Here is a 25,656-nt window from a genome sequence, read left to right on the forward strand (position 1 = left end):
AACTGGTCTCTACTTCCATTCTTGCTGGTCTAAAATCTATTCTCCACATTCCAGTTAGAACGAGACTATCAAAATATTTAAGTCAGATCTTGTCACTTTTTGCTCAAAATCATTAATCACTCCTCACTTTACTCTGAGCAAGAGCTATCGTCCTATAATCCAGAATAAAAGCTTCTAAAATGCCATATAATTTGGCTCCCATTACCTGTCTACACTCACCCCCCATCTACTCTCTCCTTGTTCACTTCTTTCCAATCACATTTGGATGTTCCTGAAACATAAAGCAAGCTCCTGCCTCAGGGCCATTCTTTCCTCCTTCCTGGAATTCTATCTCCCCAGGTATCTGCATTGCTAACCCCTCACCTCCTAAAAGCCTTCACTCATCTTCACCATCTTCCCAATGAGGAAGATGGGGAGATTCTTTTCTACCATAAAAGAAAACTGCAACACCACCCTTTCCCTGGCACTCCTGATCTCCTTTACCTGGCTGGACATTTTCTTTACTTATGAGCATTTCTCCCTTAATTTACTATACAATTTATTCATTTACAATGTCCATTCTTTATTTTTTTTTTTTTTTTTGCCTTTCTCTACTGATATATAAGCTCCACGAGGAATTGAGTTACTATAATATATAGAATGTTGGATAATGAGGTAATGTAATTTTTTCTAAAAAAAGTAGTAAATTCAATCAGGGAGAAAGATAACTTGTAATCTGGATAAGGGGTACATGACCTAGTAAATTAGTTTGGACAAAAATTGTCTGAGGTGATAGGGGAAAAATGAATAAGGGAACATGTGATTCACTAGGTGGTAAGAAAAGGGGTGGGCTTGAGAAGTGCCACTGAAAGGGACGTGGCTTGTTAACCCATATTTGGATAGAATCTTCCTAGAAGTAGCACTGAGAAGCCTACGAATCACCATCTACAGCCCAGATCAGTGACAGAGTAGCTGTAGTAGACTGGAGATGATAATAATGGTCTCGTAGGCTGAATGAGTAACTTTTAATGCCATAAAAGTATATAAAAAAGTACAGAGGTGATGAAGAAATGAGTATTGCTCAAGTTGGGTTTATTGAGGATATGAATTTTCTAATTAACGTGATGATTTGATAACCTTTTGTCTCTTTACAAGCTTAGTTTTTTAATTGTTATCAAAGAAGAACTAAAGGAGCCAATAGTTATTTTTCTTGGGCTTCTGATAAAATAAAGCAGTTTGTCCAATCCCTTCCTTTTTCACTCCCCAGAGCCAGTTGTGAACCGTTTCTATTCTGACCTGCTCCAGACTGTAGTTATGTTAGGGAATCGCCCTTTAGGGGATCTCATTCACCTCTCTCTTATGGATATCTCCTGCTTCCTGGATTCCACAGTATTTTCCTTCTTGCTTTATTGTCTTATATTCTTGGGTGAGAAAAAGGGTATGGGAGGGAAATTTAAAAAATATGCAGGTATCAAAATGGCTTTATTCTACTCTTACATATGATTTATCATTTTAGTAAAACTTTGGTAGGGAATAATTTTCCATTAGAATTTTGAAGGCGTACCCCACTGTCTTCTAGCTTCTAGTGTGAAGCAGACAAGTCCTATACTATTCTCATCCTTGATCCATTCAATAAACATGTCCTCCTGAAGATCTGAGGATCTTTTCTCTGTCACCAGTTTTCTAAGGTTTCATGATGCCATGTGTAGGTGTGGGTCTATTTTTATTCACTGTCCTTGGTATTGTGATTTTTCAGTCTGGAAACTCGTGTGCATCAGTTCTAGGAAAACATCTTGAGTTATTTCTCTGACTTTTCTCCAGTCTATTCTCCCGCATCTCTTTCTGGAATTCCTGTTTGGATGATGGACTTCCACGACTGGCCCTCTAATTTCCCGATTTACTTTCCTCTTATTTTCATCTCTTTATCCTATTGTTATACCTTTGGGACAATTTACTGAGTTTTTTATTTATGCCACATACGTTTATTCTCTTCGAGCTTTTACTTATTTATTTTATTTGTTTTTGTATCACCCTATTATGATGTCATGGATACAAAATATTTTATCCTGTTAAGAATATTCACAATCTTATTAGAAGTTTTTCTTTTTTTCCTATATATTTTTTTTGTTCCTTCTAAAATCTTTCCATGTGTTCGGTTTGATCAGTATTCTCATATTAGAAGCTTTCTTAATTGAAAAGTGCTTAAATTAAGGAACACATCTCAGTAGCTTTCCTAGTTAAGAATGGGGCACTATAAAAGCTGATAGGCAATGAAGCTTGTCAGCTAAAATCTTTACTGTAAGATTCTCTGGTGGGGCTGATTCCTAGGAGAATTCTTAATGTCAACAACTTCAGGTCTTTTCTTGTGGGTCAATCTACTTTGCAAACAGACTTTTTAATTCTACCTTTAATCCTACTCTGTGATATACGCAATATCCCCAGCTGCCTTTTGGGAGATCTATACTGCAAATCTGGTGCTTCTTGGCTTTTCCCACTGTTAGCTTTTACTTCCTTGGGTCTCGTAAGCCATTTGCTTTCCACCTTCCAAAATAGTATTGCTGTGATTTCCTGTCTAAGTATTTTGTCCTTTTGCCCTATGTCTCCTTCATTTCAAAAATCACTTTACTGTCATTTTAGTTGAGTATTAGAAAGGAACAGACCTTAATGGTTATGTTCTGCCATCATCATGGTTATTGAATCTGCCATCTTTAACTAGAAATCTCGCTTCTAGTCATGATTTTAAGATGTTTTAAATGCGTGGAAGAATTTCCTACATTTATAGATTGATTTATTAGTTTTATAGGAGTTGTTTAAGTGCTTAGAAATTATTGGCTTGTTACCTTTTAAGTTTGCCCCATTACACATTTACAGTGTTTGTTAAAACTTACATAAAAATCACTATTTGTTAAAAATCACTTCCAGGGTGGCCGTTTAGCTCAGTTGGTTAGAGTGTGGTGCTGATAACACCAAAGTAGCTGGTTCGATCCCTACATGGGCCACTGTGAGCTGTGCCCTACTTAAAAAAAAAAATCACTTGCAAGTGTAGATTGAAATGTTTAAAGAAGTTTATTTAACTAGGTTTGTAAATAAAAGTAAATTTCAGGGGATCCTAATCTGTTACATTTATGAGTTTAATGAAATCAAGTTATAATATTTTTATACAAAAATATCTGGTCTTATGAATTATGCTTAAATCTTAAGGAAAAACTATGCTTTCTAATTAATATTCAGCATATAAGAGTTATATATTTAAACACAAATAATTTTAAATAGTCTTTTTCAGAAAAGAAACCTTTCCTCCCAACTAAAATCCTAACTGATGACAAAATGAAAACATAAAAATAAAAACCTAACTGATGGACCTGGAGGACATTATGCGAAGGGAAAGAAACTAGATACAAAAGAATAAATACTGCACGATTCCACTTATATGAGGAATCTAAAATAGTCAAACTCATAGTAGCAAAGAATAGAATGGTAGTTTCCAGGGGCTGGGAGGTGTGGGAGAGAGAGAAGAATCTGTCAGAGTATTAAGTTTCAGTTATGCAAAAATGAGTAAGTCCTAGAGGTCTATTGGTCAACATAACGCCTATAGTTAACAATAGTGTATTGTACACTAAAAAAAATTATAAGAGTATAGATCTTATGTGTGTTCTTATTATAAAAAATAAGTTAAAAGGGTAGGAGAACACTTTTGGAGGTAATGCATCTTTATGACGTAGATTGTGGTTATGATTTCATGGGTACATACTTATCTCTAAAGTCACTAAACTGTATGCATTAAATTTATACAGTTTTTGTATGTCAATCATTCCTCGATAGAATGCTTTGTTTTTTTAATCTGATGGTTAGGATAAGTTTTTAAAAAATAGCATAACTACATCACGTCATATAGAAGCTATGGACATGGAACTTTGTTTTACTTTTGGCTGAGAATCCCATGGCTACTAACTGTGGATTAGGTACCACATATCTCCACATCCTAAAAGTGATGCTATGAAACTGTAACACTAGCCAGCATTCACCACTACCATAAAAGGTATAACGCAGTTGATTTTGGAGATGCCAAGAGAACATTTATTTGGAGAAAGCGGTCAGTCTATTGTGCTTCCACCCCCATCCTCATATGGTTTGGGGAGAAGGACACGGAAAGCTTCCTCCTCATTTCGAGCCAAGTGAGAGTCTTCAAGAGGACTAGTTAGAGGATCTGGCTGCAGCCAGCTGGCCAAAAAAGAAGAGGAGGCTGTGTAGCTTTTGAGCTTCATTTCAAACAATGGCACAGCAAGGCAGTCTATCTTCTGGAAACCAGATGTCCTGGTAGGTAACTACTATGATGCCATGGTAGCTAGTTCCCTGGAACAGTTTGAAAAATCTCATGCAAAAGGAACATCTAATGAGTGAAAGGAAAGCCTAGAAGACATCTGAGCGGCTGGTGGTTTGGAGTAGTTAGAATCCTCTGGCATGTTCTATAGAACTCCATAGCAGAAGTACTTCTACTCTCTGAAACAAGTATTGTAACAAAATAAGTCAAATACCTTGTTGCCTATCTGTGTCCACCAGCATATGGTGCACCCTTGTTATTTCACTGGTCAAATATTTTACTAGACTAGGAAGAAATAAAATACTGGACATTACTTATCATCTTCAACTAGTACTAAAAGGCCCGTAGGAAAGTCAAAGGTCTCCATTTTTAACTCTTCTATCCCAATTATCTATAAGAAATATCCGACTTGTTTCACGGCCAGTTTGTGACTAAGTCCATAGACTTACCCAAAGTCTCATTGTATTACAGTGATTCCTTTATAACATATGCCTGCTGGTCATGGAATAAGCTTTAGCAGTTATTTTCTAAAAATAGGAACTAGTACAACGTTATTGTTGCTTCACACATTTTTTTCTCCATAAATGTGGTGTTTTCTCTCTAATTTTGTTATGATTAAGCTTTATTAATAAACTCAATAATTACTTTGGCTCATTAAATTAGGAACAGGTAAGTTGAAATGGAAGAGATCTCTATTTTTATTTAAAAATAGAAGTATTCTCCATTGTAGAATATTCACCCCCCAAAAGAAATTACAGTAATTTGTACAATGGCAGAAACATTTCTGTTTTGATAGATATGCCCATAGATTTTGTATGCTAGATAACCATAACACTGAATAAATATGGGAAAGACAATTTCACTGTCCCCAGGTTTGCTATTTTTAGCTATCACACAGAGCAAATGCCTTGTGTTTTGCTTATAATACTAAGCTAAACATATAAGAACAACTTTTATACTTACATGTCATCTTGTCTTACCTAATAGGTCTTTATTAATTTTATTTATCTCAAGTGAGCTATCCTGAGTTTTGACCAGTATTCGTTGTTTCTATACATTTTATGTCTTTCTGTCTATCTAATCAATAATTTTTATAAATTATCTGATAGCATCAGTCACTGCCTAGACAGTGTCAAATTTTCTGATTTTTTGCTATACTAGCAATTGTTTTGAAAATCTAAATATTGTTGTCTTATAGTAAATAAATGTAATATCAAATGTGTTACAATTTCATTTGTTCTCACGTTTAGAGTGAAAAAAATGCTTCTAGAAGTTTCTACTAATGTAATGAGAAATAAAAACCAGAAAAATCAAACAATATTAACAGAAATAACATAAATGTTTTAAAGACTTTTTTTTTTCTGAAACGTATACCACAGAAGCAAAATATTACAGACAGCTAACATAACCAGGGCTCTTAAAGTCAGAGAATGACAATTTCTGGTACTTATTCCACAGAAGGACCACTATACAAATCCCCAAGTCCCCTATCATTTGGTTAATTTCCATGTTTCAGTAGCAGGACTCTGCTTTCCCCAACTAATGATTGACATTTCAAGTAAATGAAAAAAAAAAAAAAAAAACAGAAAAGTATGATTTCAGAAACTTACTTCTCAGCTTCATGAATATTGGGCATATTTCCTTGCAATTCAGCCTTCTGCAACAGTGGGTTGCTGAGTTCTCTTTCAAACATCCTTCCTATTTCAGTGGGTTTATTTCCATCCTGAATTCTAAATCTCTAAATACAGAGTGTCTTTGAATAGCACCATTTTTTGCCTCCATTTTTAGCAGACTGTTGAAGTGAGAAGTCTACACCTTCCCACTTGTCTCACTCTGACAAATTTTAAGCAACATTCCGAGCTAGATGAGACAGTGGTAGCCAAAAGAACGAAGAAACAAACATGTGTTTTAAGTTCAAAAGAGCAAGTTATTCATTTACTCAAGGAATGTTCAGGGAAGTAGTTAGCTTCTGAAATTGAACATTTTAGAGGGCTGGAGAACATTTAAATATGTTAGTCCCATATTGTACCTTACGAATATTAGCTTCAGTAATATTACATTTTCTAAAATCAAATATATATTGCTTCATCAAAAGAAAAAGAAAAATATGGTATTTTACAGCAAATTACATGTATTGGTGAGGATGTCGAGAAATTAGAACCCTAATGCACTGCTGGTAGGACTGTCAAATGCTGCAACCACTATGAAAAACACTATGGAGGTTTCTCAAGAAATTAAAAATAAAACTACCACAGGATTCAGCAACACTACTTCTGGATATACATCCAAAAGAATTGAAAGCAGGGTCTCGAAGAGGTATTTATACACCCATATTTGTAATAGCACTATTCACACTAGCCAAGTGGTAGAAGCAACTTAAATGCCCATAAATGGATGAATGGATAAGCAAAATGTGATATATGCATGCAATGGAATATTATTCAGCTTTGAAAAGGAAGGAAATCTTGTCATATGCTACAATATGGATGAACACTGAGAACTTTATGCTAAGTGAAATAAGCCAATCACAAAAACACAGATATTGTATGATTCTAGTTATTCAAACTATCTAAAATAGTCAAATTCATAGAAATGAAAAATAGAATGGTGGTTACCAAGGGCTAGAGGGTAGGAGAAAGGGGGAAAGTAAGTTTTATGGGTATAGAGTTTCAGATATGCAAGATGAAAAAGTTCTGGATATATGTTTCACAACAATGTGAATATACTTACCACTTTAACTACCTGTACACTTAAAAATGATTAAGAAGGTAAAAAAAAAAAAATTAAAACACTTACTAAAATTGGTATAGAAGGAAAATACCTCAACATAATAAAGGCCATATACGACAAGCCCTCAGCTAATCTCATAATTAATGGTGAAAAGCTGAAGCCCTTTGCTCTACGTTCAGGAACACGACAAGGTTGTCCCCTATCACCTCTGCTTTTCAACATAGTGTTGGAAGTCCTTGCCAGAGCTATCAGGCAAGAGAAAGAAATAAAAGGCATCCAAATTGGGAATGAAGAAGTTAAATTGTCACTCTTTGCAGATGACATGATGCTATATATAGAAAACCCTAAAGACTCCACCAAAAAGCTATTAGAAACAATCAATGAATACAGTAAAGTTGCTGGCTACAAAATCAACATACAAAAGTCCATTGCTTTCCTATATACCAACAATGAAATCTCAGAAAAAGAGATAGAAAAAACAATTCCTTTTGCAATTGCAGCAAAAAGAATAAAATACCTAGGAATAAACTTAACCAAGGATGTGAAGGATTTATATGCTGAAAACTATAAGACATTTTTGAAAGAAATTGAAGAAGACACAAAGAAATGGAAAGACATTCCGTGCTCATGGATTGGAAGAATCAACATAGTTAAAATGGCCATATTACCCAAAGCAAAATACAGATTTAATGCAATCCCCATTAAAATCCCAATGGCATTTTTTAAAGAAATAGAACAAAAAATCATCAGATTTGTTTGGAACCACAAAAGACCCCGAATAGCCAAAGCAATATTAAAAAAAAAGAACAATACTGGAGGTATCACACTCCCTGATTTTTCCTTGTACTACAGGGCTACAATAATCAAAACAGCTTGGTATTGGCGGAAAAACAGACACATAGACCAATGGAATAGAATTGAGAACCCAGAAATAAAACCACATAAATATGGACAGATAATTTTTGACAAAGAAGCTAAAAACATACAATGGAGGAAAGACAGCCTCTTCAATAAATGGTGCTGGCAGAATTGGATAGCTACGTGCAAAAGAATGAAACTGGACTGCTATCTGTCACCATGTACCAAAATTAATTCAAAATGGATCAAAGACTTAAGCATAAGACCTGACACAATAAACTGCATTGAAGAAAACATAGGTACTAAACTTATGGACCTTGGGTTCAAAGAGCATTTTATGAATTTGACTCCAAAGGCAATGGAAGTAAAAACTAAAATAAACAAATGGGATTATATGAAACTGAAAAGCTTCTGCACAGCAAAAGAAACTATCGACAAAATAATGAGGCAACCAACTGAATGGGAGAAGATTTTCGCAAACAGTTCCTCTGATAAGGAGCTAATATCCAAAATATACAAGGAACTCATGAAACTCAACAACAAAAAAACAAAAAACCCAATTGAAAAATGGACAGAGGACCTGAAGAGACATTTCTCCAAAGAGGATATACAAATGGCAAATAGACATATGAAAAAATGCTCAACATCAACATCGCTAATCATCAGAGAAATGCAAATGAAAACCACAATGAGATATCACCTCACCCCAGTCAGAATGGCTTTCATCAACAAAACAAATAGTAACAAGTTTGGAGAGGCTGTGGAGAAAAAGGAACTCTCATACACTGTTGGTGGGAATGCAGACTGGTGCAGCCGCTATGGAAGGCAGTGTGGAGGTTCCTCAAGAAATTACGAATAGAATTACCATATGACCCAGCAATCGCTCTCCTGGGTATCTACCCCAAAAATATAAAAGCATTTCTCTATAGAGACACGTGTACGCCAATGTTCATTGCAGCTTTGTTTACGGTGGCCAAGACATGGAAACAACCAAAATGTCCTTCGATAGATGAATGGATAAAGAAGTTGTGGTACATATACACAATGGAATACTATTCGGCGTTAAGGAAAGATGATATAGGAGCATTTGTGACAACATGGATGGATCTCGAGAGAATAATGCTAAGTGAAATAAGTCAGACAGAAAAAGCAGAGAACCCTATGATTTCACTGATATGTGGTATATAAACCAAAAAGAACAAGACAAACAAATGAGAAACAAAAACTCATAAACACAGACAATAATTTAGTGGTTACCAGAGGGTAAGGGGGTGAGGGGTGGGTGATGAGGGTAAAGGGGATCAAATATGTGGTGATGGAAGGAGAACTGACTCTGGGTGGTGAACACACAATGGGATTTATAGACGATGTAATACAGAATTGTACACCTGAAATCTATGTAAATTTACTAACAATTGTCACCCCAATAAAATTAATTTAAAAAAAAAAAGAAGGTAAAAAAAAAAGATATAATGTTTGCAAGGATCTTAAATTATTCTCTGCTTATCGTTCTGTGTATTTAAAGGCAGAGCTGCCAGTCGGTCATACACAGGAAGAGAATGCTGGTCATCAGTATAAGTTTTCCAACCTACACAGTGAGTAGTAACTTTACACAGCTGGCTGGACGTTTGTGGTCAGTCAGAATGCACACACGGCTGTGAGCCCAGGATGATAACAGCATCTGAGCTGCTGCCACAAGACTAGTGAAACTTTTGGGAATTCTAACCAATCATTACTACCCCAAATTTCACTGAATTGAAGAAATGAACAGCTCAGGAAGGCTGAAATATATTGAATCAAGAACACACATTATAGGGGTGATCACTTCATGAGTTACATAAGTTTCTAATCACTATGTAGTATAGCTGAAACTAATATAATATTGTATGTCAACTATAACTGAAATTTTTTTTAATTAAAAAAAGTTTAAAAAGATAACATATAGCACCATGATTAAGAATACTTATCAAAACTCAAAGCTCAGCTTATCTGAGTTTGAATCCCGACTTCCCTATTTAGAGACTATGTAACTTTGGACAAATTACCTAACCTCTCTTAGGCTTTAAGCTTTCTTTCTCTCAACTTTATAGTGAAAGATTGGAATTACTTCGTGGAGCAGTACATCAGATAAATGCTTACTGTATTGCTGGGCACATAATAAACAATTAAATCTTGGGTATCATTATAACTTTTTTTTCTCCTTTTTGAAGAGATATTTGAAGCTAGAGATTTCCGTCTCAATATTTTGAATGGGAAAATAAATCAAACTGTTTTAGTGAGTCTCTAAAAATCTAGCTTTCTAATTACTTTGATTTTGTAAAATACTTGACTTCTTCAAAGTAAGATATTAAACGGTCAAATATTAATGGTATTCATTTTTTACCACTGTTACTTTCAAACTATATGACATCTTGTGAAGTAGCAACAGAATTTTGGCATCACCTTGGGGTAATAGAGAGAACACTAAATTTGCAGTAATGATATGAAGGATGGTATGATATTGACAACTATCTATGTTACATTGGACACATATGAATGATATGAAGGATGAGGATGGTATGATATTGACAACTAGCTATGTTACATTGGACACATACGGAAGCTTTACATCTTTGGGTCAGTCTCCTCATATGGAAAATTAGATTAATTTCTATTAAAACCTTGAAAGTAAGTTAAACGTGATCAATAGTAATCATGCTTAGAAAAAAAATTCTGTAAATCCTAACACTATGCAAATGTAAGTAATAATTCTTTGGAGGTATTTGATAATTAAAATGTCTGATTAGATTAAGAATATATACACATATATAATTACATATATATATAAAATAAGCTGATGTATAGTATTAGTAACTGTTTATTTTAGGGCCATTATCTAGAACAAACAATTTTTAGTCAATTATGTGCAGGGTCACCATCATGGGTGAAAATATTATCTTTGTCTCGTACATGGACCCAAATTGTAAACTCAGCGAGACTCTTAGTTGCTTAATCCAGCAACTTGGGTTTGGAATAGGCTGTTTCACGATTTCCATTCTGGTCATTCCCCCTTCCAGGTTCCTAAAATTTGGGGGCCTTTCAAATACAGACTGAAATAAGATTCTAAATGATTTTATTAACAGTGATGTTTTTCCCTTTTTCATTTACGGAAATAGATGCCACATGAAGATGGAGGGTTCGACAGTTGTGTAAGGGAAGCTATGTCTACTTAACAATCCTCCCATAATGATTCACAAGTCAGGAAAATAGTTATTTAGACTTGACATTTAATTTTAGATGATCAACAAAGTCATCAAGGATCATAATTGAGAGATGATCAAAACAATGGCTAACATATGACTGGTTTTTCTGTGCTGGACCCTTCTAAGCTATTTACATCCTTTATTTAATTTAATCTTTGCAATAATTTTGAGGCAGATATGTTCTTTTCATATTAGACTTAAGAAAACTGATGTTCAGAGAGGTAAAACTTGCCTGAAGTCACACAACTAGTGACTGATTGAACCAAGACTGGGTCACAGTCCATCTGACTGCAGAGTCAGCTAATGCACCACGAGGCTTTACAACATTCTTCCTTGAATACTCAGAGATAACTTGAGATGCAAAAATAAGTCACCTGCCTCTCCCACTTTGGCTTAGATTTTCCTGCTCAGTTGTATTTAGCTAGAGGCTGGCTGGCCTGAGAAGCAGCAAGGCTAGGGCTAACTAACCCTGGCCTCAGGTAAGATGAAAGGACACACAGGCGAACCAGAAGATTGAGGAATTTCACGTGCCAGGGAACTGCCATTACTGAATGTCAGACATGAAGGGATGGGTTTCAAGCAGTCACTGTATAACTAACCACAGCCATAAATAGGGAACTACAACAAAAGCCAAACAGTAAGCCAGGAACGTGGTCTGGGGCAAGCTAGGAACCCAGCCAGCTCAAAAATGCTGGAATCAAAATCAGGCAAAGGAGGAGGGAGTCAAACATTTTAGGAGCTATGAGAGATCAGTCTAAGTCACCAGTTTATGGCACTTATTTAAGAGAGTTTTGTATACTTTCTTTCAATGCAAGAAAAAGGTTGAGAAGATTCTCTAGGTGGTAACTCAGGTCAAAGGTGCTACTATAGTAGTGGTTTAGTTCAGACAATGGCAGGAATCAGGTAGAGTCAGTGGGAAGCCTGGGACAAACCTACTGATAAAAACAAAGCTAACAGCATGTAAAGACTTTTAAGCTGATGAACATGTAATCAGGTGCTCTAAGTATTTTGCTAACTAATGAATTTAGTACTCAGAGTCCAGAACTCAGATGCAAGTGAGAGTAGGTAATTAGTCTATTTTACAAATTAACAATTCATCTATCTTATAAGCACATTAAATGTGTTTATTCTTCCTGTCTTCATCACATTTTCACTACTATATATACATGCATACACACACAGAGTATATATAGTAAATTTTTAATTCCTTAAGATGTTGATAAGGAAGCTATGTGAGTATGTGGGTGCATGAGAAGAATTGACTATGATCTGTATCCCCAAACCACATAGAACTACGTGGTTCTCATTTGAACTCATTTCTTTGCAGAGTAAACAAAGTTCAGGTGGAACTCAGAGGTACCTACATGTATGTATCCGTATTAACTGCTAACATTAACTAGTAGGAAAACTATTTCTACCAATATAGGTATTTCTGATTTAGGAATTTATGTTGTATCAGGCAGTGTAGCCAGGAGACACAACAGAATTATAAAGTACAGTTTAGGTATAAAGTTGATAACACTAAGTTATCACAAAAATAGCAAATGCAAGAAGCATATACTAACTCCAGGGCTGGGGAGTAAAAGGAAATGGTTGGAATTATTACGAGATAGGAACTTAGAGAAGAGTTAATAGTGGAATGAACCCTGGTTGCCAAAACTAGGAAAGGGAACTAGAACGATTGTGACATGATTGGCAGCGGACAGGAAGGAGTTTCTTCTCTCTGCTCCAGCCTTGCAGTCTCCCTATAGTGCCTGCCAGGGGCAGAGCCTAAGGAGCACCTGGCAACAAGGCAGAAACTTGGTTGCCATAGAGCCAGGCCCAGCATCACAAAGCTGAGCTGTAAAGGGTACGTTTGGATCTGAGAGACAATAGCCTACACACTGGCTCTATGTAGCAATATGTTCAATGTAATTTACCATTTAATAAAGGAAATCATGTACTTGAATTATTCGTGTGATTAGAATAGAAAATCTGCAGATGATTAATTTCAAGGTAACATGTAAGGGCGTATTTCATACGTTTAATAATTTTTTGGAAAACATTATGAATTCTTCTAAGTAAAAGTATTAATAGCTACAAGCTACTCTCCCAAAATACAAAAAAAAAAAAAAATACACTGAAGAAATGCTACAAAAACAATTTACATAAACATTCCACTCCTACATGTAAGATGAGTATATATGAAAAAATGTTAAATACTTTTTTGATTTAAATTGTTGAAGTTCTACTTGCCTGAAATGCAATTTTAATTTTCAAAATACCTACAATATTACTTATAGAGCATAATCACTCTGTCTAAATACATAATTATGCTTGACTTACCTAAGAATTTTCTGTCTAATGTCAGTCATTATGATCATTCCTTTACACAACAAATAATCTAAATAGCACCCAAGAGACATCCCCAACAGATTACTGCCTAAATATTGATTTTTAAAAATCACTCCTAATTATGTGTTTTGCATCTTTGCTGGTTACCATTTTATGTTTACAAAGACCACATGTTTATTTTTACTCTGGATAAAAATCTTTGAAAACAGATTATAATTTTCCCACGTCTTCTGCAATAGAATCTATGGAACCAAATTTGATCTTTTCCTATGAACTTAGCTACCATTATAAGCACACATTATTATATAATTCCATAGGTTACTAATATATTCAAGAATACTAATTTCTATTCTTAAAATCTCCAGACTATTACTTAAAATAACATAATTTTAACATTTATTAGAGTAATGCATATATATATTTTAGAAAATCTAGGAGATACAGAAAAAAAGTAGAGAAAATATCTTAGCACCCCAAACAAATCATAGTTGAAACTTGGTTGCCACAGAGCCAGGCCCAGCATTTAGTGCATTTCTGTCCAAGATGTCTCTTTTCAATTTTTGAAGTCATGTTTGTGATCAATTTCTATGTTCAAAGTTATATCCAGTTTTGTTCTTAATATAAATGGTATTTTCTGTGATATTAAACTCCTTATAAAAATAATATAGGACTTAATAAGGACTTAATATTCTTTGAATAAGTGAGCCATAATTTAATTAAACACTATTGTTATAAAATATGTCACAACTTTTAAAAACAGAATTTCAGGTTGTTGTTTGTGCGTGTGTGTTATAAACAACACCAAATCTCTCCTTCGCTCCTCTTTGTTGATCTCTCAGCTACCATTATTGTTGTTAATGCATCTACTGCTCTTTTCTAATTTTAATCTGCCATGGACATGGAAATCATATAATCAAATGTGTTAGGATTTTATCTAAATTCAGAGTTAATGTGCTTTGAAATGAGAATTTGAAGTTGCCCCTCTTAGAAAATTGCATGAGCTTTGTCACATAAATGAGGCAGCATTTATTTTAGCAATTCAATACCCACTCTTAAAACAAAAATTCTTGGAGATTCTTGGCTGAATCAAATTGGTTGGCCATTCACCAGAGATGCCATTAAATGAGATATGCATTCACTTTGTACCTGCTTTAGTTTCTAACACAGTTTGGCATATGATAGTTTATATTTACATAAAAACTAGGGATGAATACATAATCAAAATAACAGAATGTAAGGTAGGAATGAAAACATTGCATGTCAAAATGTACTCAGGCTCATGAGTCATCAAGGGCCTGAGAATGTCCTTTTTCACATAATCAAGTGAGACTAGAAGAACTAGTAAAAGAAATTTTCACAATCCGCTGAAGAAAGTAATTTTGCAATATAGATCTAGAGTTTTAAAATGTCCTTACTCTTTGATTCAATTTCACTTTAAGATTATATTTAATAATTCAAAATGCAGACAAAAATTTATGAACAATGATGCTTATAGTAGCCTTCTTAATACCAACAAAGACTGTAAACTCTAATATCTGATATTAGCCAGATGTTGAATAAAATTCTGGTACTTCTACAGGTTAACAGAAACATTAAAAATGATATTTAGAATCACATTTCAATAAGGTGAGAAAAAGGTATATCATCAAGTTAAAAAACACAAAACTGTGTCCAATTATGTACATATAAAAGTCTCATGGAGAAAAGCCATGAGAAAAGCCATCAAGGACATGCACCAAACTCTTAACAATGTTATCTCTGGCTAATGGAATTATGGTTGATTGTTAACTTCTTTATATTTTTGTATATTTTCCAAACTTTCAAAAATATGCATTTAAAAAAATCAGAAACAAATGGTACATGTTATAAGTGTTTTCAATGCTGGATTCTATAATACATGATAACTGCAGGAGAAATGTTAATTCCATGTAGAAGAATCTTAAATTCTGTCCATGACAGTTTACATTTGGACAACCTCGTACATTAGTTGGGAGAACTGTAAAAATGCACCTTAGCTTTGGGGGTTAGGAAGGTAAGCAGCATCCTTTCTTCAAAGGCTCAGTGCCAGAGCCTGTTACTTCCCTTAATGAATGTACTCGCCTTCTACAGAGATAGAAAATTTAACAGGCACTACGCTGTCCATCAAAAGATGTTATCCCCCAGCCTTTCTTAATTCTAGGCGTGGCCATGAGAATAGTTTTTGGCCAATGAGAAATGAACAGAAGCAATGTGACTTTTGGGTCACAAAACAAGGAAAGTTCTGTGCCTATTTTCCCTTTTCCCCTCTTTCTCTCGCTGAAATGCAGATGTTGGAGTTAACTCTAGAGAAGGGTTTTTAAACCAAGAGATGGGAGTTGAATATAAATGATGCCAGAGGAATTCGGAGTCTCTACCCTTGACACTGAAAATCCTGCCCAGGACTACTTACCCTCGGACTACTGTATGGAATAAAAATAAAATCTTTTGGCCTTTATGATAGCAGCCAGATTAGTATGCAAACATACTAATTTGTTAACATACTGCTATCTTGATCTGGCAGAAGCAGCTGGATTTAGTTGATTACTTTTAGAAGATTAGTTCATCATTAATTACCAAAACTAAAATCACTATCCTTGGTAGTCATTCCCTAACATTTAAATAACTAATCTTAAATAACCCATTCTATAGGCCAATATAACTATTCGAGGGTGCAGACTGCCGTGCTACTTGAAACCAAATGTCCCAGAAGTCATCTCAGCTTCATCTAAGAATTAAGGTCTTTATTTTTTCTTAATTAAAAATCACTCAGTATGTGTCATGTGATTCAGATTCAGTAGTTGGAGAAAATACAAAGCATTTATTAGGTTAATGTTGAGAGCATTTTCAGGCCACGTGACTTTCCACACCAGGGCTCACATGAGAGTCAAGTTTTCAACTGTTCACAACAGAATGTCAGGTACTTCAGATTTCACAACTTAAGCATAAAAAGACATTGCCTTACTTCTAATTTTAGAATGCTGTACTACAGTCCCTTCTTAGAGACCTAAATCATGAATTGACAGGAATAGAATACTGTTCAAACACTTAAAATGGCTCTATTTGAAAAACTAATGGATACATTAAGAATCTATTCTAGATTTTCCAAATCATGTTTTCCATTAAACTAAACATCAGAAAACAAATTATGTATCTAAAAAGTTAGTATTTGCTGTTTCTGACCAAGTTTAGCAGAAGTGTTATTAAATACATTATTAAACAGTATCTTTCTTTTTTCAGACAATACCCAATTCAATAAAATCTTCCTCGAATTTAATTTCTGGAAATATAAGATAAACTTCAAGCTTCCTTTTTTTATCAAATATATATATATATATATATATATATATATATATATACACACACACTTATCTATAAAATCCAATATTTCTCATTTAGTTGTAGCTACTTTGGTGGCTATCCACCCTATTAGCATACCAGCATATATTTTTCTTACTCTTGGTAACAGCATCCCTATTTCTGCACGGGGTTCCACCCCTGACCAATGGAGGCCATGTGCTGTTTCAAGGGTAACTGGCTGGACCTCTGAATTAAAAGGAGAATACATGGCTCAGAATTAAGTTAACGGACATAACCCCATATCTCCAGCCACACTTATTAAGACAAAGGTGGGTAAGTAGATTTATTTAGACCAAAGGTCAGGAGTTTTGTTTGAGAATGAAAAAAAATGTACTCTTCTTTACTGGATATTCATGAGATTGCATGTATGAAATTCAGGCTCTCAAACATTCACAGTAATTACTTTAAATCAGACATCTTAATTCTAAAGAAATCTGAATGTGAACAAGGTAGACATCTAGGGACCATGAGGTAGGAAGAGTGCACAGAATGAAGTTTAGAACTAAAGAAGCAGAGTCAAGAAATGGAGTGAGCGTGAAAATGGACCCCACCCCCATCATTAAGTACATAGATCAAGCCTTGATCGCAAGTCTGCTTAGAGTCATGTGTGCCTATGAATTTCTTTTGTTGTTTAATTCTATATGAGATAAGTCTGCTGTTGCTTGTAAGCAAAAGCATCCTGACAGCAAGGAATCGAGACAAATTCAGAGCTAACTCCAACACTAACTTCATCTGCCATCCTGATAACACCTATCACCTCGATTAATGACTGTCCTTCATTTATTAACTTATTTATAGGATTTTACAATATGTTTACTTTCATAAACCTCTGCAGACCCTTCTCATATTTCATGGAAAGGTGGTAGGAAAACAAATCTACATTCATTCTCTGTCTACTTTGAGTCAGCCATTTAATGTACACTATCTTATTTAGTTCTCAAAACTAAGAAGATAAGGTCTCCACTAATAGATACAGAAAATGAGGTTCAGAGAAGATAAAATCTCTAAGGTGACACAGCAGTTAATCCAGCTGTTGGGACTTGAATCTCCAAAGCTCAGTCTCTTTCCATTATACTAGTTTGCTTTAGATGAGTAATCAATTCCAACCAAATAAAAAAGGTCAATGGAGATATCATTTAATCTGTGAGTTTTTGAAACATTAGATACTGTCTCTATACATTTGTATAACATTTTAAGAATTACAATTTTGCTTTGGAAAAATTGAAAATTTTCAGAGCATTTAGAAATAACTTTAATGTCTCTGAAATTGGACAGACATCACTAACTTAAAATGAGAAAAACATGAATGTGTTAAGTTGAACAGTCTGACAATAGTAACTGTTTTCCCCCATCTTTAACCTCAGTAGGCATTGCATGTTTCAAATGATCCTTTATCAAACAGCTATTTTCAGATTTCTTCCCCATCTCTCTAAGCTAGCCAGATTCCCAGAGTTCACATCTATCTCTACTGTTAAAGCATGATTGTTGGCCATTCTTCTCTTTTCCTATTGTAACTTATCCTTCGATTTTTTTGGCAACTTTCTTTTCCACAATAACTTCCTTCCCCTATAGGTGGAGACCAGCTTCTTGGTTTACTTTTATATCATCTCTTTTTAAGAGTATGCACTCAATTTCAAGTTTCCCATATATTCTCTCAATATCCTGTATAACTCTTCTTTTCAAATTCTCACTCCCCTCTTTTCTCTAAATGTCCACAATGACACCCAGCGTCTTTGCTAATTGCTCATGTTGACAACTGTGCTTCTTCGAGGTACTTAAAAAGCAAAATCGTGTATAAAGCTCTTGGTAATCATTAACTGATCATATCAAATTGAACTCCATGAAATATAAAGAGTACAAAGCCATTGGCTCTAGACTTCCAGGACTATGTTTTCTAGAAATATCTTCAGGTGGGAGGGTATTTTCAAGGCTGGAGAGGCAAACACAGTGGAAACAGCATTAATGATTTTCCTAAATGTCAAAGTCAGAGAACATAAGGAAGCACAACTAGATATCATCAAATGTATTGTTCACATAAGAGTGAATGATAAAAATGTGAGCAAGTATTATGGCTGGGGGTCAAATTCAGATCAAACCATCTAAGTCACACCATGACATGCACTGACAAGAATGCAGTGAAAATCAAAACACTGATTTGAAAATATATATATATTTTCATTAGATACTGTCTGCATATATATATATATATGCACCCCTATGTTTACTGCAGTGCTATTCACAATAGCCAAGATATGTAAACAACCAAAATACCCATCAATAGATTTTTGAATAAAGAAACTGTGGTACATTTATACAATGGAGTATTACTTGGCCATAAAAAAGAATGAAATCTTACCATTGCAACAACATGGATCGACCTAGAGACTATTATGCTAAGTGAAATAAGTCAGACTGAGAAAGACAAATACCACATGATCTCATTTACATATGAAATCTAAAGAACAGAATAAATAAGTAAACAAAATAAAAACAGACTCAGAGACATAGAGAAAAACTGATGGTTGCTAGATGTGAGGGTGATTAGGGGGTGGGAGAGAAAGTGAAGGGATTAGAAAGTACAAATTAGTAGTCACAGAGATATGAAATACAGTATAGGGAATATAATCAATAATGTAAAGATCATGTAAGGTGCCAGATAGGTACTGGACTTATCAGGGGGATCACGTCATAGATTGTAGATGCCTGATCAATGCGCTATACACCTGAAGCTGAAATAGAATAATATTGAATGTCAACTATAATTAAATAGATATATGTGTATATATATATACACACACAGGTATATATACGTCCCGTGGTCACGGGATGTGGAGTACAGCATAGGAAATAGAATCAATATTGTAACAGTTATATATGATGTCAGAGGGGTAGTATATTGGGTGGGTGGTTATCACTTTGTGAGGGTTGAAAATGTCTAACTGTTATGCAGCTTTGTACACCTAAAACTGGTAATAATAAAAAAGAATGCAGTGAAAATTATGTAAGGCCACATTTAGCTGCAATGTGTTCTGTTTATTTCAAAGCTTTTGCACCTAGAGATATAAATAATAATCTATTTACCTTGGAAAAACAGCTCCCACACAAACATTTCACATTTAATACCATAAGGGGAGAACACTGAACAGGCTACAAATATTTCACAAGGTTTTACAGTGTTTCTGGGTTTCATAACAGTGTGGGATTAATTTAAATGGGCATTGTCAACTTATCCAAATATAAAATATGATTTACTAGAGATGATTTTAATGAGGAATGGTGGAATGTCAAAGTGAGAGTATTGATGAATGTCAATGGAATACTTATAGGCACTTTCCTTCGTTGCTCTGAAATTAACCAAATTAGTGAAACAAACAAGACAGGATTCTCTTTACACTGTTTTAGCAAGACTTTATCGTTGTGGGGTTATAGGATTTTGTATTAGAATAAGAGTTTAGAAAGATGTCCCAGGCTGGTAACATAACGAGCAGAAATGGATATTTTCAACATTTAGTATGCAATGACCTGCATATATTTAAAAACTGGTTTTTAAATATATTTTGCAACATAGCACCGAGTATCTATGAGAGTGCAAGGAAATAAATCTCTGTTGGCTGGGTTGTGAATTGACATCATCTTTTGGAGAGCAATTTGGCAATACGTAATAATTCTCAAAATTGTGAGAAGACTACTTGAACTTGGCAATTCCACGTTTAAGAATTTATGCTAACAAAGTCATAACGAACAAGAAAACTATAGGTTTATTTGTATGGCTATTGATTAAAATATTGTTATAGGCAAAAACGAACAAAGTCCAAAAATGACAAACCCAATAACTGAGTAAGTTGTGATATATTTATACTATAGAGTACTATATAATCATTGAAAATTATGATGCAAAATATTTATTGGCCCAAAAATATGATAAGCGATAGCAGGTTAAAGATATTGAGCATGTCCTCTGTGATCAGCATGTTCTAGATGCTGAGAAATAGTAGTGCACAAATCAAAGCCCATCCCCAGCCCTTGCAGAGCACATATTCTGGTGCTTACCTTACAACCATAGAGTATCAACCCATTTTGTTAATATGCATACTCAGTTTACATATAGTTAGAAAATCTGGAAAATTATATAACGTAGTTCTCTCTGAGAGTGTGTTTATGCTTCACTTCTTTCTATTTGTTTATATTCTCTAGAATTCTGGGTAACGGACAAATAGTCATGTTATTTTTAATTGAAAATTTGGGATAAACAAGTCAGCAATAACAAAAAAAAATGGCAAAAAGGAGTAATGAGATAAGGTTTCCTATCAGATAGGAAGCATGCCATTTTCTTATGATTCAGATATACCAAAGGTACCAAAAAAAATGTATACAAGTGGACACTTTGGTCAGCGTTGCTCAAACAGTAGTTCGATGTAATCAGAAGTGTCTGGATGCTGATGGTAGCCACTTTGAGCACCTCTTGTAATTGCAGCAGTCAAACGTGACTTGTATTTATCTTTTGTTATTAGTATATATTATTCCAATTTTAATACAATTTTCCTTTCTTAAAATGTGTATACATTTTTTGGCATCCTCTGTATTCCACTTACAAAAAATAAAGCCAATGTTAGACCTCAAAGACAAAAAGAAAAGAAATGTCAGGCAAGACAACAGTTTTCAATAGAGTCCATCATTCTTTTCACCAAGATAACTCAGGAGTAAAAAAATGATTGTTTAGGTCTTATTTGCTGTGGTTCTGTATTTTAACATCCTTCGAGGGTGGTGTCCAGGATTATGACTTTTTCTGCAGGGACTAGAGGATACAAGATTTCATTGAAAAGACAGATTTTAGATTTTCAAATGACACACGATGGGAAAAGAAATAGAATTTAATGAGGATCTGACGAGTTATGAATGAAGGATCTGTACTTGGAGTTTTAAATACTTCCTTATCTATCCTAATTCCACAACGTAGGTATTCGCCATTTGTTACAAATGAAGAATGTCAGAAAAGGTATCTTGTTCATGTTCCCATGGTTAGAAAGTGAGGTAACAAGATTTGAATTCATTCTGGGTCCAAAGTCAGTCCTTCTTTCATTAACTTGGTTGGCAGGGCAGACGAAAATAAGATATAAAGTCAATGGCCTAAAAAGTTACAGAATTTTAGTTCAGGAAAGGATCTTGTAGATCATGTTTTAATTACCTCATATCATAGATAAGGTTACAATGACTCTGGGATGCTAAGAAACTTGTTGGGGGACACATTCCACCAGCATCACAGAGAAATGATCATAACTTGAATCATGAAGTGATAATTCTATTTTCTTTGGGCCATTGTTCAGTGGCTGTTAGCAAATTATTCAATGATCACATATCATCCAGGTAGATAGCTTCATGCAATGAATTGTATTTATATTTTAATTGAAGATATTCTATATTTATCAAGAAACTGGAATAGAGAACCACAGAAATTATTTCAAGAAATTATTTCTTTTCATTAACTTTATGAACTCTTCCTGAATACTTTGTGTTTCAAAGGGATCCATAATAGACACAGCTTTCAAATTCTGCGGTATATTTATATTTACTAGTCTGACAGACCAGCATGAGCTTTCAAATGTTCCCCTTTTAATTGCATTTGTATTTGGCATCACAATTAATTTTGGCAGGCCGACCCCAGAGAAATAACTCCTTATTTGGGGAATCACCTGGCACTCTGCTCGCAGAAAACAATGTACACAGAGAGACTGAAAAAAGTGTATCTGAACCTATTGCTCACTGTGGTAATCACAAAAGATAATATGGCATCAAATCACTATCTCTCCTTTTTGAGGCAGCATCTGTAAAAGCAAAAGGTGCTGGGGCCGGCCCGGTGGCTCAGGCGGTTAGAGCTCCATGCTCCTAACTCCGAAGGCCCGGTTCGATTCCCACATGGGCCAGTGGGCTCTCAGCCACAAGGTTGCCGGTTCAACTCCTAGAGTCCCGGTTCAACTCCTAGAGTTGCAGCGCCCCCTGCAACTAAGATTGAACACGGCACCTTGAGCTGAGCTGCTACTGAGCTCCCAGATGGCTCAGTTGGTTGGAGCGTGTCCTCTCAATCACAAGGTTGCTGGTTTGATTCCCACAGGGATGGTAGGCTGTGCCCCCTGCAACTAGCAACGGCAACTGGACTTGAAGCTGAGCTGCACCCTCCACAACTAAGATTGAAAGGACAACAACGTGACTTGGAAAAAAAAAGTCCTGGAAGTACATACTGTTCCCTAATAAAGTCCTGTTCCCCTTCCCCAATAAAATCTTTTTAAAAAAGAGGGTCCTTTGTTTAAAAAAAAAAAAAAAGCACATGGTGCTGATGAAATTGCAGAACACGCGGTGAAGCCATGAGTAGACTTTTTAAACTTGAGGAACTGAACCTGAAGTGTTTGTTCCACCTCTCGAATCTAAATAAATTCTACATCCCAGATATTTCAATATGCATAGCAAACCTTTATAAAAGACAAAGTTCCCTTTTGCCTCTCCTCCCTGCATCAAATGAGACAGAGAGTTGTGAAAACAAAATAATCACATGAGAGGTAAGATATACAAGTTCTTAAGTCAAACTTGCTGTAGCATAGTGAAAAAAAAAAGAGATGTGCTGAAGTAGAGTGGTTTGATCAGAGTGTGTTATCTACTTGTCATAGTCCTACTTGTCACAGCCAGTGACTTTTTTTTTTGGCATGGACTCATGTATATTTATTTTATACTGTGGTTTTTCATCCTTTTTTAAATTAAATTTATTGGGGTAACATTGGTTGATCACATTATGTAAGTTTCAGGTGTATGATTCTATAATACATCATCTGTATATTCTATTGCCTGCTCATCACCCAAAGTCTAGCCTCCTTCTGATCAACATATATTTGACCCCCGTACCCCTTTCATCCTCCCCCTGAAACCCCCCCTGAAACCCCGTATCAGAGATAACCACCATACTGCTGTCTGTGTCTATGAATTTGTTTCTTTGTTTTGTTCACCTCCCTATTTATTTTGTTACTCAAATTGTTCCAGCTTTGGCCACTGAGGGCTCTTTCAGATCAGTTCCTGTTTCCATTTGGAATGCCGCTATCCTTTTTATTTATTCATTGTTAAGCAATTCCTTGCATTTCAACACTGCAATTTGCTTCAGTCTCCTCTTGTGTAGTTACTGGAGTGGCCAGTGACTTTAATGCTATCGGGAGCCCAAGCCATTCAGGCCAACACCTCTGCTCAGCTGAAGGGACTTCCAGGGCAAGCAAGGACTTCAGGAAAGAGCCCACCAGTTATCTGCCCAGGTTAGGTACAGGAACTACCTCTGGATGCCTGCTGTCAGCAATCCTGGCCAACTTTATACAATTACAGAAGTAAAATAGACATTTGGGAGCATCAGAATAGGTTTACGTTATGCAAGAAATGGCTCGGACTAAAACCCTAACCGTCTACTGCGGCAGAATTCTGTAACCCAGAGATATTTCAAATTTGACTTAGCAAGCCAGAATCCCTCTCTTTATTATATTAGTGTCCTTTTACAACTGCATTTCCTTAATACAATGGACAGTCTGTAGCCAGTGGTTTTCCAAACTTAGTGGCAATGAGAATTATTTGTTTAAAATACAGACTCCTGCGCTCTGCTCCCGAAGTCTAGATTTCTCCACATTACCTCAAGTTTTATGTTTCTCAATGTTTTTAATCCAGGATTCCTTTTGAAATGGGGCATGTCTCTCCCACTTTGAAAATTGTGTTTGGGAAACTCTACCAACTACTTTTATCTTCTATTATGAAAAAAATAGTGTCTATTTTTTTTGGTTCCACTTGCCAAATGTGATTGTTATAATACAGAAATACTTGATATGTTTTTTTCAAACTATCCATTCCCACCATCTTTTCCCCAATTACGTATTGGTGCTTTATTCCTAAGAAGAATTTATATAACTTGCGTTTGTTCTTGATGTGAGTTTACTGGAATTTAGCAGAGTTGGGATGGAGAGACACACAGATGAAGTGGTACCCTTGGTGCCAATTAGCATAGGGGCACCCGTGCTAATTGCAGGGTGAAGTGTATTAATGATATTAAGAGACTTGGGGCAATAGGGAAAGGAAGAAGATTATAATATGGATGGGACAGAGCCAACGTTCAGTCAGTTAGTACCAGAAATAATTTTGTAATGGCTGATAAATAGTCACTGCACCAGCCCAGAAGGCTCTCTCCCTTGTTGTCCAGGCTCCTCTATTTGGCCCCTCAGACCAACTGATGATCCAGAAACTAAAGGACTGCCAATCATCTGGCAGGGGGCATCCAGGCTAGTGATCCAGCAATATAACTGCACTTGATTAGTCCAAACCTCTGCCAAAGTGGTTGCTAACTATTTTAAACGTCACCCTTGAATATAGGTAAAATATTTAAACATTCATAAAAACCAATTATTTTGATTGAGCCAACTATAGAAGCAGGAGAAGCATGAGGAAGCCCAGATGAGACCTGAAGAATCACCAAACTAAGCATTACCTAACTTGCCAACTCAAAGAATTGTGAGTTCAATAAATGGCTGTTGTGTGAAGCTACTGACGTTTGGGTTGGTTTGCTATGCAGCAGTAGCTAACTGATACAAAAGGGCTACACGCTTTTACTTCCCAGAGTAGCCTGTTCAAGAAGGAAGCTTTTCTCAAGCACGTGTCATAGAATCATGTAATTCTCACAGTAACTCTAGGAAGTGATAGCTATTCTCACTCTACACATGAGGAAATAGACATTTAGAGAGGTCAAATGACGTCTTCAAAGTTAAAAATCTAATCAGTGGTAAGACCAGAATTCAAAGCCAGTTA

The 25,656-nt window shown here is 35.3% G+C and overlaps 1 protein-coding gene across 8 annotated transcripts in view; it reads right to left on the reverse strand.

The window, feature by feature from the left end:
- Window positions 1-25,656, reverse strand: part of OXR1 (oxidation resistance 1) — a 457,475-nt gene that overhangs the window by 145,942 nt on the left and 285,877 nt on the right. For 2 of the 8 annotated variants that reach the window (XM_081071206.1, XM_081071198.1), the window contains exon 1: window positions 5,911-6,189. The exons of the other annotated variants lie outside the window; for them this stretch is intronic. In XM_081071206.1, the coding sequence (XP_080927332.1) occupies window positions 5,911-5,923 (13 nt within the window). In that variant the 5' untranslated portion in view covers window positions 5,924-6,189. Of the gene's footprint in view, window positions 1-5,910; window positions 6,190-25,656 lie in introns of those variants that run through there. 8 annotated transcript variants of the gene reach the window in all.

This window comes from Rhinolophus hipposideros (genome assembly GCF_964194185.1).
Source record: "Rhinolophus hipposideros genome assembly, chromosome: 13".
Taxonomy (NCBI): domain Eukaryota; kingdom Metazoa; phylum Chordata; class Mammalia; order Chiroptera; family Rhinolophidae; genus Rhinolophus; species Rhinolophus hipposideros.